At 35.5% G+C, this 16,287-nt stretch overlaps 2 protein-coding genes across 3 annotated transcripts in view; both read right to left on the bottom strand.

Annotated features, from left to right (window-relative positions):
* Positions 1-2,115: 2,115 nt before the first annotated feature.
* LOC133522698 (macrophage mannose receptor 1-like) lies at positions 2,116-9,027 on the bottom strand. Its single transcript, XM_061858114.1, has 6 exons — positions 8,616-9,027; positions 7,083-7,205; positions 6,475-6,612; positions 6,021-6,221; positions 5,184-5,432; positions 2,116-3,201 (listed from the first exon to the last, which is right to left on the bottom strand). The coding sequence occupies exons 1-6, from the start codon at positions 8,653-8,655 to the stop codon at positions 3,047-3,049; spliced, it is 906 nt and encodes a 301-aa protein (XP_061714098.1). The 5' UTR covers positions 8,656-9,027; the 3' UTR covers positions 2,116-3,046.
* A 2,145-nt stretch (positions 9,028-11,172) lies between these two features.
* The window catches only part of LOC133522694 (axoneme-associated protein mst101(2)-like), a 255,262-nt gene continuing 250,147 nt past the window's right edge, over positions 11,173-16,287 (bottom strand). For both annotated transcript variants that reach the window (XM_061858106.1, XM_061858107.1), the window contains 5 exons: positions 15,072-15,599; positions 14,298-14,471; positions 13,835-13,903; positions 13,242-13,322; positions 11,173-11,834 (listed from right to left, as the gene is read on the bottom strand). In XM_061858106.1, the coding sequence (XP_061714090.1) occupies positions 13,266-13,322; positions 13,835-13,903; positions 14,298-14,471; positions 15,072-15,599 (828 nt within the window). In that variant the 3' untranslated portion in view covers positions 11,173-11,834; positions 13,242-13,265. The remainder of the gene's footprint in view (positions 11,835-13,241; positions 13,323-13,834; positions 13,904-14,297; positions 14,472-15,071; positions 15,600-16,287) is intronic.

Genomic DNA, 16,287 nt, shown 5'->3' on the forward strand with positions numbered 1-16,287 from the left:
TATCTTACGGTAATGCATTAGTATTTATTTTGTGAGTGTTTTTATTTAAGGAATCTGACTGGCTGAATATTATGTACTTAGTTTGTATGATCGCAAATTTGGGTTCTTCTCTAAAGTTAAAGTCAACTGTACTAATAAATGATACCAGAGTTTGTAATTAAATTATTCTCTGCGATTTTGACAGATTTTGTATAAATCATAAAAACAACATAAAAAAATCTATCGTACTTTAAATTTGATATTTGTGGGTTTAAAACCTGACTGGTATCGTTGAGTTACACATAAGTACCTATGAAATATAATTTGATATAAAACTTTGGTGTGATTTATAGGCAAATTGTCTGCTCGTTTACCTCCTATATCATAAAAAAAGTATATTTTCTATTACAGCAACACTTTGACAATAGAGGGGGAGGGTATTCTGATATTTATGAGTGCTTTGTCCACTCTGATATATCTGATGGCGTACAAATTTGCGATCCAATAATTTTATAATCAGAAGTAGGGATCCTTACCTAACTTTAATTCAAAAACTTAACTGAATAACTGGAACGATTATTTTGTCGTCAGAAACTTTCAAAATCGAATACGAATTACGAATTCCATTAATTAATTGAAATGCGAGTGACAAAATTTAATGTTTGCTCAATAACAAGGAGCTTCCGTTATTATTAATTATACAATTCAAAATTACGAAGCCAATTTTTAAATTAATTGCGATTGTTTGAACAAACTGAAATGGATTCGATGAACAATGTGATGAACATTTTCTTCATTGTGTGATCATCTTTAATGTTTCATGTAAATCTACCAATATGGCAAAGAATTCTAATCAAGGTGATAAGTTAATTGAAAAGTCTTATTTCAATAACGTCTAGTACAGTCAGCATCAAATAGCGCACATTTAGGATAAAACCGCCCTAAAACAAAAAAGTCATTTCGTTAATATTACCGTATTCACATTAAGTTAATATTACTGTATTCACATCGAGGTTCTTCGTATTCTACCGCCTAGTAACTCGCCATTCTGGTCTCTTTCTTACTTGGCGCGGGATGGGGGGGGGGGGGGTCGATATCAACGCCCCTTTTAGTGTTAATCCTACAGCCCCAAGCGCAACACGTTAGTGGTTGAGTCGTTTTAATTCCGAAAGTAAAAGTTGACATAATTTACTCTCTTTTTATTACGAAAATGGCATAATACCCAAAAGGCCATAAAATCATGTTTAGGTTTGTCAAACGATAGATAATAAAGCAATTCGGCCTTTTAGTGACAAGTTTCACAAAATCGTAATTTTCAAACTACTATTTATAAAAACTTACTTACCAAAATTGTATCAATGGTTTTCAAGCTCAAAAAAAGGGGAAATTTACTTAATTCTTTTTTTGAGATATACTTAAACATGACTCAAATTTAAATCTTATTTCGCGATATCCCAAAAAGTTGATATTCTGGATTAAGTCAGTTTGGTTTCCAATGTTTGGTCGGCCAATGAGTGTAAATATATCGGAACAAATCTTTACTTATGAAAATAAAGGCATGTTACGATATATTTGGGCATTTTTGCCGTCACTATCTATTTCATGCTGAGTGTACAGGTTTTAGAGTGATGGCAGTCACTTTCGCATACAACGGTGCTTAACACTTAACAAGGTTTAACCTAAATTAGAGCTCGTTTACAAAGGGTTAACTAGCGTCAATAACGCCGCATTGGATATTTAAATTCGATAAGCATCTCTGTGTAATCGTACCTTTATTTTGCTGAGCAAATTCTTAGTTCCTTTTGGATGAAACCGGGAAAAGTTGCAACAAATATTGGTGTATTTACATGAAAATATCAGCCATCAACACGATATCATGCTAAAGGCTTTCCTACTTTCTAATTACCTATATAATAATGTCAACCTTAGTACCTACTTCGAATATTTTGAAATTATTAAATTAAGGACGATTTTCTGAACACTATCCTCTCTTAAAGGACATATTTCCGTCCTAAAGCAGTTGATATATTTTAAATTAACCTCTTGTCTTGGGCAGTGGATGCGACGAGAATGTAGTGTCCGTTCTATGTAACACATAAATACCTTGCAAAGGTATTACAAATGAATAAAATGATGAAAAAACGAAGCTTAATGTTTTATTTATTTAATTTTACACAATACTACCCTCAGTTTGGGCCAATTTCTCGAAAGAATTATATTAAGGTGAGTCAACTTTTTTATTTTCTTTTGCAAGAATTGCACTTAATCACTATTAGTTTAACTTTTGTAAGTAAGTTTTAACATGGTCAAAATGAAACAAGATCCTTAATATATATGCCAGATTCGGCAGAAATAAAAATACGTAAATTTTTTATTTAAAATTTGGGTGACCCAGTGGACGCATCCTTTTATTTTCATACAAAAGTGTGGGACAGCTTTGTCCCCTGGGTCACTGCTCTTAAGCAAGTTATAAAATATCAAATCATTATAAAAAAATATTGCATTACGTAGCTTGTTTATCTGTTTTTATATACTAAGAATAAAATAATGATATAAACCCGAATGATTTTATTACTTTTAGTCAAAGTAGGTCAAATTTTGCTGACAAAAAAGTTGATTCAGCCATTAGACTAATATTAGGACCGTATTAGTATCAATAGCTCAATCACCAGTCACCAAGCTAACTCTGCATAGCATTTGCAATGACAAAGTGTAGCCATGTCATCATTAATATCCAATTTCTATAAAAATATTATGTTTATACGCCTAAAGAAAGGCCCCAGCAAATGTTTATTTATAATGTCTGTAAATAGATAATAAAAATATTTTTCGTCTTCATTTTTCATTATACTTATTATGACATTTCCACAGTTTGTTCTGTTCCAGTCGGTACAAAGTTAGCTGTGACGAACTCTATCAATGTGGAATTCCGAGCCATTTGATACTTAGTGGAATAATACCTATTTATCTGATATTGGCAGAGAAATGGATCTGGTCTATTGACATATTGTAGGCCATTAAAAAGATGAAATACCGTACATCGCTTTATATTATATGTCATCGCGTGTTAAGGTGCGATTTCACATATAAATGCGAACGGTTCATCGCATGGTGCGTCGTTGAGCAGTCCGTTGTCGTGAATGGACCCACACTTTTCTTCGCCAGAGTTGTTGGGCTCGCCCGGCGACCATTGGCCGAACCCAGCTTCCCCCAGCGATTCACCTATCAATAACAAAACAAAAATCAAACTAAATAACACATTAGTAACAAAACTATTATAGAACTAGCTTCTAGCTAGAACTATTATATATATCCTATCTTATTCCTCGAGATTCAAACTATCTCCGTATCAAATGCAGACTTCTTTAATCCATGCTATGATGCGTGATAAATAAACGTACGGTCGGCATTGTAGCTACATGATGAAATTATCTGTCGACAAGCTTGTTTGAAAATAACTCTTTGATAAAAAACTTTATTGATCACTACAAATAAATATAGATAGATAGCAAGACGTCAGACGTCATAGCTTTGTCGGTAATAAGAAGAGCAAAATGGCCAGCCATAACCCGTTATCGCAAATACACTGTAGTAGTTATTATTACGCTCTCATTTTGAAACGACTGGCTAGATTGCTCTGAAACTGTGTAGGTACTTATATAGGATAAGGTATATCTAGGGCTGTAATTAGTTTATGTAGCATCAGATACCATAGTTAAAAAAACAGCGATACAAAACTTGATTTTGCCCTATTTCGTTTGTTTTATAAGGCGGAGCAATATAAACTAGATGTACCTCATATCATTGTATGTGCAAAGTTTCATTACAATCCAACGCATAGTTTTATAATTTTAAGAAAAAAAAACGACTTCAATGAGGGAGACCGGTGAAAGTAAGATGTAAAAAATGTCTTGAAAATCTAATTTACTTAACAAACACAGCGAAGAGGACAAATCGCCAATCGTGAACTATGCGTCGTGACAAAAACGGGACCAATCTGTATATACAGTGAAACTTGGTTATGTGGGACCTGGATAACTGAGAACCCTCTATAGCTGGGACTCATGGTGCGGTCCCGACACTTTAGCACTGAATTACCTCTGTTAGTGAGACAAAACAAACCTCTATAAGTGAGATTAGTATTTTGGATTTTATAGTCACATTTACCTCTATAATTGAGACAAAGAGTATATTTACTTACCTCTTTTACTGAGACTATGTATTTGCAAAAATACTTTTGCTTAATTGTTTTTTTAGAATGTTATAGGAATTTACCTCTGTATCTGAGATAACGTCAATCTATGAAATCTTTAACTAGGACTATTCCAGATCAATTCTCGTTTTTTCTAATTCTTCTTTACCCACAAATTCAGCATTTGGTTAATTGTGTCTAAAATTCTTCATGTTTTTTTACATAGTTTAATTATTAGCAAAAAATATAGAAAAAAATATCATGACAAGTAACATGAAAAACCAAAATATATTTTCCATTTATTAAAGGTGAAACGCAATAAAGGCTGTATCAAATTTAATGTGACAAAATCTTGGTAAAGTTCACGACAAGGATTAGTTTACCTTAAGTATTTTTATTGTTAAAGATTACAACTCATACACGTTTACAAAATAACTTACTAACTAACCACCTCTATAACTGAAATAACCTCTATTTTCACCTCTATTAATGGAACCCTCTGTAAATGAGACAGAAATTTATTTATATTTGGCTAACTGAGACCCTAAGTAAGTGGAATACCTCTTTAAGTGAGACGAATTGGCAGATCCCTTGAAGTCTCAGTTATCCAGGTTTCACTGTATATATATAGATTCAATCAAAAAAATAATTTTCGAAATCGGTCCAGAAATGACGGAGTTATGAAGTAACAAACATTTAAAAAAAAAAAAACAAAAAAAAACATACACCCGAATTGATAACCTCCTCCTTTTGAGATCTTGAAGTCGGTTAAAAATGAGAACGAAACTCCATTTGTATGGGAAGGTGCAATTCAGCAAACGCTTTATAAGGGAATGCGAGCCGGTCCCTGCAAATTAGTACAAGATTCACCCCCTTATTTATAAAAAAATAGTTTATTTATGTTTTATCCCTTTCTTACAAATACATAGGTACCTAATTAAGTCAAAATTACAAATTATTAGCTAATTGAGCTATAACTCTTTTTATAAACTCGATGACAAAATATCCTTACCATGTATAGTCGCCCACTCGCCGTCATCCCATCTTCTGAAGCCAATTAAAGCATGTCTGCTTTCTTTAGCTACAACAATATTTTCCACGTGCTCTTTGTAGATCTTCTTAAGCAGTTTGGACTCGTTTTCGTTGTTGATGATGGCCAGATGTCCACCCTCAGAATGGCACGTGGCCAGGGCGACACGCCAGGACTTGGCGGCCCCATGAAACTTGTAGCAGCTACCAGTGTCAGACTCCCACTTGTACCCTGGCAAAATTACAGTCTAAAGAACAAAGCAAGACCGGGCACTCTTTACACAACACTTTTAACAAGGGACAGTACGGAAAAATCAGAAATTACCTAAAATAATACTTTATGCTTCGATTATAAAATCTGTTCCATATAGGTTAGCATTATATATTTACGCAAAAAATGTATCGTTTTTGGTTAATAAAGGGCGTAATTTTTTATGTCATACTATAGAATAAACGATATGTACGGCGTCTTGTCATCGCATGTGTATACTCGACACAAATCTTCATATCGCAACGAAAGTTATTTTTATGTCGTTTCAAAATTCTTCATATCGACATTGCTGGCATAAATTATTAAATAAGTACTACGAACGATAAATTACATATACTCGATCATATCATAAATTCGACCCATGCCACCGTGGCCTACCGCGAACGCAAAAGACGCTGGTTCGATCCCAGCCCTGGGCACTGGTGACCTTACACTGGTTACTTTTTATTCGTATAAGACATCTATGTCAGTTTCTAACTCTCCCTTATTTATTTGGCACTAAAAAATATTGCACTAAAAAGTATAAACGACAAAGTGAAATGCTCTTACCATGGTTTTTACAGAGAGACTTGACATGCGTGACTCTGCATTTCTTGGTGCTCTCCTTGCGACAGAAGTAAGGGAGCAAGTTGGAACAGCTAACGTCCTCAAGCGCGCCCAGTTCGTTCATTGCCAAGCAGTCCTCAGCGTTGTTAGCATTGTTTGGCTCTCTTGCAGCCCATTCCAGCGAGGTTTTAGCCAGGTCCGTTCCTATCAGACATACTTTGTTACAACACGTTCAAAGGTGCGCCCAGATGTAGCGAAAGCGTCGCTTACGCACCATTTGCGGAAAGATCACTTGCATTTTTTAGTAAGCTTAATAAGATGCAGCACGCGTACGGGAGCCGCGCATTTGCCAAATCAGGACGCATCTCCAAGGACAATTCAATTTATAGTAGGTACCTATTTCAGAATTTGTCATGGACAAATATTTCAATTTCTAGAACTATGAACAATGCGTTACCGTCCAATGACTTGAAGTCTCCCTTAGAAAGAATGCCTGTTGTCCCAATGAACACGCTCGTAGCCAGCTTGTGTATTTCCATCGTGCTCAGCATGGCCTGAGCCATTCCGCGGCTGGTAGGGGAAGCTAAAACACCACCTGAATAAAGCGGCTTTATATAAATTAATCATTCAGGCAAAGTGTATTTACTCGTACACTAGCATGTCGTTGATAATTTGCATCAACATTTTTGGGGGCAGTGGCAAGGGCAGCAGCAAGGCCAAGCCATATATTTTGACTAAGGTGTAGAGTTTGTGAAGTTAGGGCTTGTAGAGTTAGAAGCTTGGCTCTACAAGAGATCTGATAACTTTGTCAGTGCGAGCCTTATGGTCTCGTCTTGGCAACATTTTACACGAAAATATTTTTGATGGGATTAATCTTTACTAAAAGACGTAGGTCCACAGACGTCATTGATAATTGCATGCGATTTGCGTTACATTACGGCATTTGATCAATCGATTGAATTTGTTGCAACTAATTAGCCGGCAAATGTCGATAAACGCTTGTGCAGATCACAAGGTTTGTTAAGTTTGTTAAGTTTATTTCTTACATTAGCCGTACCTACATACCTTCGAGTTGACAGCGTAAGGCGGCGTCCGACCAGACGGCGGGTATGATGTGTAGGCGAAACAACGCGTCCTCTTCATAGCTATAGACGTAGTTGGTTGCTGGATTGGACACAGCATAGCAAACTGCAAAGTAATTCATTTAATAAGCGTATAAATTGTATACTTTTGTTGGTACCAATTCAGCGTCCACGTTCAAAGTAACACGAAACATAAAATGTATGTTGTGACTGGCAATACAACGTTCTACTAGGTAGCTTTTCTTATCTTATTTTATTATTTCAGTGGCCCTTACGGATACTATTGTTATCACCCCCTCAAGAGTTACCTCGTCTTGTGCCTACTCAAGAGCTTCTTCGACCATCTCCATGTGTCGAATGATGGAACTCATCAAGGTGCAGCTTCGGTTTCAAATAGCCTGCTCCAAAGTCCTTCATTATCTGTCTGGCGAGTGCGTGACGCACTATTTGGTAGCTTATTATTAATATTAAATGTTTTCTGCACCTCTCATGTTATCTATCATTTATACAATACATTCATTAACACTAATATAAGAACATACATAAGGGTTGAAGAAAAGTCTATATTGTCTTGTGCATTAAAATCGCTAAAACGTTACTGCGATTAAGGCTACCAACTTAACAAAATCAAAATTAATACAGTTTCAAACTAAGTGTATTGCTGCCAACTTACAAAATATAGTATGTATAGTAGAAACAATTGCTTTATTAGTCAGAAACGTGCATGTGACACCCTGAATATAGCAATATCCATAGACTACAAAGAGCTGAGTTAGTTTAAGAACGTATTTATAGTAGATTGTTAACAAGCGATGAAAGGTATTCCTGTCGAGGTAGTTTGTTAGTCCGTGACTGAAATGGTGCCTTAAACACTTTACTTTTCTCACTTCTTTTTTTTCTTTGTGCAATAACCAAAAACGACTGGGCCGGTCATGTTTGCTATAGTTTTCATTGAAAGTATTTATTATGCTTTGGTTTCCCATGGTTCAGAAGTTAAAGGGGGAGGGGTGGGGGACATATTTTTTCTTTCGGAGCGAATATTTCCGAAAATATTAGCTTTATCAAAAAATATTTTTTGGAGACCCTTATTCGTTTTAAAGATCTATCCAAAGATACCCCACACTATTGGATCAAAGAAAAAAAACATTTTGAATGGGAGGTATATTTAAAAAAAATATAGTTTTTATTTTACTGTTCTATCGCAATGCATGATTTATATATCCTTGCCAAATTGCAGCTTTCTAGCACTAGCGATCACGGAGCAAAGCCTCGGACGGACGAACGATGGACATGGCGAAACTATAAGGGTACAAAGTGACTTTCTAGCATGAAATCGTATTTAGAATTTGATGTTTATTCTAGCACTCCATACTTTCACTAAAAATCTTGTGCAAACAGAAATCGCTCCGGCTCGGTACCTAATTATGTCATGAAGGTCCCATCATGTGAAGGCGTCATGGGGCTTTTTAGAAAAAAAAAATACCTAAACCGTAAACAAAATAACTGTATAACTTACCCATGTGTAAAATAGCACACAAAAATGTTAATTGAAACATTATTATACAATCAAATGTCTCATACAAACTGTCTTATATTACTGACGACTGCTATATGCTCGAGGTTCCATTTAACAGTTAATGCAGGATAAGCAAAATGCAAAACACGAGGTAAATTCTTGACCGAACTTGATGTGTTCGTATTAGATTGGCATCACATTAATTATCGTGCACACTCTTCTGTTATGAGGATAGATAAAGATACGCGCGTCAATAGAAATATTGAATTGATATAGAATACCTACAGCAAATTAATTCTTCATGCATAATATGCACTCCTAAGCTTTATCAATAAAGCTTACAGCTAGACATAACATGATAGCACTGTTGCCTGGGCAGCAAATAATCTATGATATTTCATATATATTTTCTTTTTTTTGGTAATTTATCAATGAAATGTACGATATAGGAATGAACTATGAAAACGATAATTCGATCAACCTAGGCTACATTTTTAAAATAATTAGTTCGCAGTTTTGAATTTTCGAATGAATACTTGCATAAAAATAAAAACATGATAGATTTTTTCCCGCTACTGTAAGCTGCAGAGTTATATGATCCCCGAACAAACTTTCTATGCAGGGGGGTCACTTAAGTCTGCAGCTTACTGTACACAGTAGAGTACAGCTATTCGCGTAACTGACGAAATCGGAAGAGACCGAACCCACCGCCAAAACGCCACCCCCATACAATATACAATCGAGGTTCTCAATTTAGAATGACATGCTTACATTACATGAAACTTGGCAGGAACATTTACGTAACATATAAAGGGTCCCACTGGTTACCAGTTCGCCGGACGATATCGGCCTGTCATTTATTCGCCATTGTCAGCTTTTGCGAAAACTATTATACATTATTTTACAAAGAAAATAGATTTTACAGTACGTATGGTGCTACTTTCCAGCACGCGTGCAGGAATGGGTACTTTCCGTGCATATGTCGAAACTTTAAAGAGCCATATGTACTGTAAAACGTTGTACGATACACGTGCGAATAGGTAATTCGCAACTCGTGATCCCCCTTCTCGTGAACTCCCTTTGGTCGTGTTTTAATTTATATTTCCTATTTTCTGCACCGTATTATAAATGACAATTTCTATGTAATGAAATATTCTGTTAAATTATATTTTCTTCCAAATAAATGATCGAACTATAATTATTTTCGTTATCTTGGTCCGAACTAATTTGTAATTCGGTTTCAAGGCTTTCAAGCGCGTTTGATTAAGATACACAGCTGTGAATTTTATAACCAAATAATTTACCTGTCTTAACCCATTATAGACTGAATTTTGTAGGCCTCAGAATTGGAAATTTTTCTAATATATTGTTCTTGAAGTCATTTTAGGTCATTTTAAGCTTTATAAATTTTCCATACATAATATAATGCTAGCCTATAATGGGTATTCTTTTTTATGTTTTATAAACATTAATAAATATTCTTGCACAAATCGACCTTTAATTAAACAAAAAAGTTAAAAAAAAAAACGTATTTTTAAAGTTAGTATTAATGTATTAACTTACCTACCAGGCTAAAACAGGGCCTCGAGTTTTCTTTGGTTTTTTCAAACCTTCACTATTTACAACAGGACTTTTCATTTCTTCTATTTCTTCTCTGTAAAAAAATAGGCACCCATATTTGTTAACTAAAACTTTCTAAAACGGGAAAAACGGGAACGATGTTTTTAGTTTGTTAATTGGTATTTATTTATTACATACGTGTTTAAGAAGCATAAGTATAGGGCGTTCCACGACTTTGCCACGTGGAGGGGAAATACTTTAAATACTGTAGAAAGGAAATTTATTGAAAGAAGGCCTCATTTTTATTTTTTAAACAATACGAACTGTCTGAACCGGGAATCGAACCCGCCAAGTAAATGTGGTAACAAAAACCTGCAATTTTACTGTACTGACCTTAATCGTAAGAATTTATGTCTTCTACATAACGTAGCATCTTAAATAAAAAAATTGCTAAAACAAACGACCTATATCTAACTACATGAGAGTACAACTACAACATTGCTAATCTATCTATTGAAATGGCTAACTAAGTAAGTCAATAAATAAACCATTTTGAATATGCGCGTCCCTTTTGGTCCCTTCCCAGGGCACATATTAAGTGCTCGCGTCTAAAGGTAAATTTTTCTAGCAACTCTACTCATATCATAAGCCGTCTATAATGCGTTCAAAAACCGCAAATTACGGCCAGCATAAAAAACTGTTTTGTAAAATGTAAGCTCCCCCAGAACTTTTCAAGTACTTTCTTTCATCGGTTTGTTTTACTGTTGTCATTAAAACACATGATGAGACATGTTGAATCTATAGGCTGTTTTGAGTAATCGGAGTGTTGAAAATTTGTTTGAGAGTCCCTTGCCAGAAATAATAAGATCAACCCAATGATCGAAGGTTCCTCTTCTCGAAGTTTTCGACCTCCTTGATTGATCTTGAGTTTCCTCCAAAAATACATGTTTAATTATAAAACTTGAGAACTTAACGGGAGTAAAAATAATAGACATAATTTTTAAATAATAATTTTAATTCGTCATTCTTGTAAATAAAAACAAAATTACAATTCTTACAAATAGACATAGATTCGCTAATTTGTGAGTCTTGTTACATCGATTAACTTCTGTCTACAACGAAACGAAACAAATGACGGTTTGAAAAAGAAAATTCTGTTGACACTCGACTAAAGTATAAGCATAAGATATTTTCTTCCAAATCGTCAACCTATGAATAAAAACGCATAGAACAGACTTTCATAATTTCTTTATTTTGTTCTAATGACTTGAACCAAAGTTGTGTACTTTATTCTAATGAGTATACGAGAACCTCCATACAGTACATACCTACATAACTGATTTAGTAAGATATCCATCAAGTCAAGGCACTGTGTCGTTATTACTCAGTTATATGCGTCATTACTCAACAAAAACATTATTTACACAAAAGAAAACACTTGGCACTGAAAAGATAAATAAAGAAACAATACAGGTCGAGACATTCTTACGTACCTAAGCGTATTCTTAAATTATTCGATATAGTTACGTTTGTTCGATATGTCGCTTAACTATGTAGATACGTATTCGAGTAGGTTGTATAATACAATATATTTACATTCGTACGATACTGGCTAAACTATTGAAGGCACCTTGATTGAGGTCGGTGGAGGGTTAAAACCTGTAACAAAAGAAACATCGTTAATTGACAACAATTCATATTTCTGACCCTATACTTTTATTGGTTCTCTACATTTTAATTGAAACGAGGAATACATTAATAGTTTTTTTTTCACTAGGCTTTGTATTAAAAAAAAATATATGTGTACTTATTCTAAAACGACGTATCTCCAGTTCTACACTAGAAGCTAGACCTCATCTCGATAGCAAAAAAACATGACTTAATTAATCTGACGTTGTCTGTCATTGTCAATGTTTTTAAACTGATCCGTTGTTATTTAACACAATTTCGATAAAATATCAGATTTCTACGACGATTTGGATATTATAACGGATACAGATACATGAATACGACATCAGACTTTCATACGGATACAACGGACCGACGGATAAACACTAACGAATGTAATGTAATTAAATGTTTGTCAAATGTTTTCGACGAATCATTTTTGCAGTAGGTAAGGGACGAAACCGTATTTAGTACTCTTTGGAGGAGTATACCTGATCGATATATACGGCTGTGTGCATTTTAAAAACGAGTAGTAGATACTAACTTAATTATATAAATAAATTTATCTTTGTTTTATGGCTCCTCTACATGATGGCCCAGCGTAGGCCAGTCCTAGGGACGCATTTATGCGTTAGAGGGAGCAAGTGATATTGCCATCTCACTTTACCGCATAGCTGCGTCCCTTGGACTGGCCTAAGCTGGGCCATCGTGTAGAGGAGCCCTTAAATTCCAATCAAAACGTCGTATTTAATTGACAATGACAAATCCATTATTATGACAGCTTATTTTAGTTCTTAGCGAAAATGCTACGGCACCATGCCGAAGGGGGATAGTTTTTTGTATTTTATTTTAAGATTAGGCATTATTTACTTTTACATTTAGCTTTTAAGTTTTATAGTTTAAATATCAATTGGAGACGTGTTAAATTTGTATGTTAATATTTGAGTATTAATAAACAGATTTAATCTTGTAAAAGCTAAGTACGAAGTCCAGCAGGTGTATGTTGGATGCCATTTTCAACTTGATAACGTCATTCATATCTTATTTAATTTGATTGAAATGTTTTGTCATCATCAAGCTGTTACGTAGGCACGGACTGCAATCATATACAGTACTAGATGGTATTTCGCATAGTCATTTAAGAGGGTAAATTGTACTTTTCAAAAGTTTAAATTCGTTTAAGCAATTTCAATTTTGTAGATACAGATTAGAGAAGGGATGCTAATTTCTTCAGACAGCTGACTTACCCTTGTTATCCTCGTAGCAGAGGCAATTTTTGCACTTGAATTTGAAACTTTTTTATTTCTATAGGAGCTCAAAACACGAACTGAATGTGTACTTATATAAGTACGCGGGGACTTACAAGGTTAAATAATTTATAGCACTTTCAAAACTTACTAAACAATTGCACGAGTGGTGGCTCTAGACGTCCGTGCTCCAAACTATCGCATTTGTACCCAATGCACAAGATGGACAATTCTGTAAACAAACCAACATGTAAACGTTACTTAGATATCTATCAGAAAGACAATTTCTCAAAAAAATACTGATCACAGTAAACTACAAGCAGCAAGTCCGTCAAGTGTGGCTGGTGCAACCGGCCCTTACTCCTCAATGGAGTCTCGTTCGTATTTAAGTGGGTATATTTTGGTCAGATAAAAATTCGGCCGAGTTTTTTTATCCACAATTGCGTTTATTTAATACAGAAATCCATCATCTCTCTATTTTCCTGGGCCATCATCACACAATGATAGGCAAAACGCCCGTGCAATGGTCACCTGCGGCTCTAGCAGTCGCATTTTTTTCACTTGTTACTGATATTTTTATACCTGTCACGTTCTAACAAGTATGTGAGGGCGAAAGTGACAGGCATAGTGTCAAGTGATAAAAATGCAAACGTGTTACAGCCGCTGTATCAAAAAATCATTTTATTACAGACCTTGATACTTATTCAGGCAAGTGTAATTTATAATAATACACTATTTACTTACAACAATACTCTCGATGGCATTGGCCAACTGCTCCTCCATTATTTTAACGTCGCCGTGATCCAGAACTTCCTGAAATTTGCAAAACATACAGTTTACAACATCCATATATTATAATAATTGGCTACAATATAAATAATCCATTCACATCACAAACATCATAATATATTAAATAAATATATTATATTTAAGAGCCCAGTTCTTGTCGATGGAGGAGCCTACATAACGTTTAGAACTCCCAACCTTCATTTTGGTTCATAAATGCACCTCCCTTCAATATTCAATTCACAAGTTTTAGGTTGAACCTCAAAGATTAGAATTTTTGGGTACATAACAGGATGGTCACGTGATCAAATCTCACTTTGACGAAGATGGCCTGCGATGCTCAAATAATAACAAATCTGATCGAATCTGAATCTGAGCATTGGTAAGAAACAAATGAATAGCGCTCGACGCCGAAACTTACTTCCTGGCACACTTTGACCGCGTCAGCGACGTCGGGCCGCGCGGCCGCGAGGCGCGCGGCGGCGCAGGCGCACGCGACGCTGGCGAGGCGCGCGGCGCCGCGCAGCACGCCGGCGTTGCCCTCGCGCCGCGCGCGCGCCGGCGGCGGCTGCGACGACGCCGCGCGCCGCCATTCCTGGAATTATTGACCTTCTAGAAAATGGAATACGGTGAAGGTGCTGGCGGTGAATTAAAATCGCTGATATGTCAGTAAATTATCTGGGCGCGCTCGGCTGATCATTGTATGGTTGGACGATCTTTGTTGAAATTTAACTAAATAGATTTGTGTCAGATTGTTCCCTTTATATTTTATAAATATACGTTTCACATAGATTTCGTTGTGCATTATTCTTTAATTGTATAATTTGATACAATTCTGAGAATACTTAGCCCTCTGCAATGAAGAACTATTTCTTTTTTCACAAACAATTTATGGCCACGGTTTTAGAGATATCAAATTCCATCTTTGTTTTAGATTTCAGAAAAATAAGTATTTATATAAGTACAACTCTCAGCGATTTTAAACTAACGCTAACACCCAATATGATAACATTACAAAGGATGATTGACGTGTTCTATGTTTTGTAGATGATGTGAAAAGATAAGGAATTGAATACAAAATAAAAATATTATATAAGATATTCACCAGAACCATTAAATATGGATTGGATTAATCGCATTAGAAATATTAATCAATGCAGTTATCACACTGTTTTAGTCACAAATGATACCGTACCTCTGTTTCAGTCTTCGCGTCCGCGTCACCTATCGATCGGACCAGCTCCTTAGATATCGCCATTAAGAGGTAATTCGTGATTTTCGCTTTGGTTTCAGCAGACATCTCTCTACCGGTGATTTTGATTTCTTTGCACACTCTAGTGAGGTCTTCGTCGACCGTGTTGTGGATTCTGTCGAAGAGATCTTCGATCAGTTGCCCGACGAGTTGGCTCCTCATAGCCGGACAGGAGCACCTCGAATCTGATGTTATGTAGCTCATGCTGTGATGCATCCTATCGTATTCTGTCTTCTTTGGTACGGCAGTGTATATGGAGTATCCTTCGTCCACATACTCGCTTCTATCTGGCTTCAGTTCTATCCTAGACGCATGGAACGACTGTCGCATCGTCTCACTTCTTAGCTCTTCCAGCTCTTCAGTCTTAATAGAGAGCTCATGACTTAATGTTTTGATCTTCTCATCGCACTTCCTCTTGCACTGGGTTAAAGCTTTTTGTGTTAATGCTAGCTGCTTTTCCAGAGATTCGACCTGAGAAAACATGTCTTCTTAGAGAGGCTTGGATCCATGCACGATATTTACAGGACACTCCATGCGTGACGCGACGACGTTCGTGTGACAAGCGGGGATGCAGCGCGTTATTGAACGGTTAAGCGGTAACAAATAAAGCGTTAAAACATGCAATGCCCAAAGCTATATACAAATATTAAGCTATGACAATTACATCAACAAACTTGATACTTGATTATAATACATATTACCAATTCCAATGTAAGATGCGTCGGAATTAATACTAAATGGTATTTTATAACTCGTATCAAGTAATAAACACAAAATGGTTTATTATATTTATTGATCGTTACAAAAAACAATGGAGATTCATCTTACATTGGAAAAACATGCAACAAACTTACTACCTCATAATTAAGAACATTACAAAAAATTGGAAATTTTGTGCAACTAGCGATTTTTTCATATTTAATAGAAATAGAAAACAAATTTATACACGGCGTGTTTCTTAACACTTAGCCAAATATTTCGAAGTTAATATATAGGTCATACTCAGGAAATTTTACAATAAAACTAACCACGAAATCCAGTTTTTTTTTAAATATCCTATAGAAAAATTCAAAAATTATTTTTCTCGCGGTTTCAAAGTCGATCCGACTTCAAAAGTGGCTCAGATAAAACAGCCTGTATTTTCATGCGAAAATGCTAG

This window comes from Cydia pomonella, chromosome 11 (genome assembly GCF_033807575.1).
Source record: "Cydia pomonella isolate Wapato2018A chromosome 11, ilCydPomo1, whole genome shotgun sequence".
In the NCBI taxonomy this organism is placed as follows: domain Eukaryota; kingdom Metazoa; phylum Arthropoda; class Insecta; order Lepidoptera; family Tortricidae; genus Cydia; species Cydia pomonella.

Bases quoted from the DNA above. Each gene is read 5' to 3' on its own strand.
- LOC133522698 (XM_061858114.1), bottom strand. From the start codon at position 8,655: ATGTTTCAATTAACATTTTTGTGTGCTATTTTACACATGG. The intron at 6,222-6,474 runs GTAACGCATTGT...TATGTCTGATAG, and splicing joins AGACTTCAAGTCATTGGACG to GAACGGACCTGGCTAAAACC. The intron at 3,202-5,183 runs GTAAGGATATTT...TGTTATTGATAG, and splicing joins CGAGTGGGCGACTATACATG to GTGAATCGCTGGGGGAAGCT.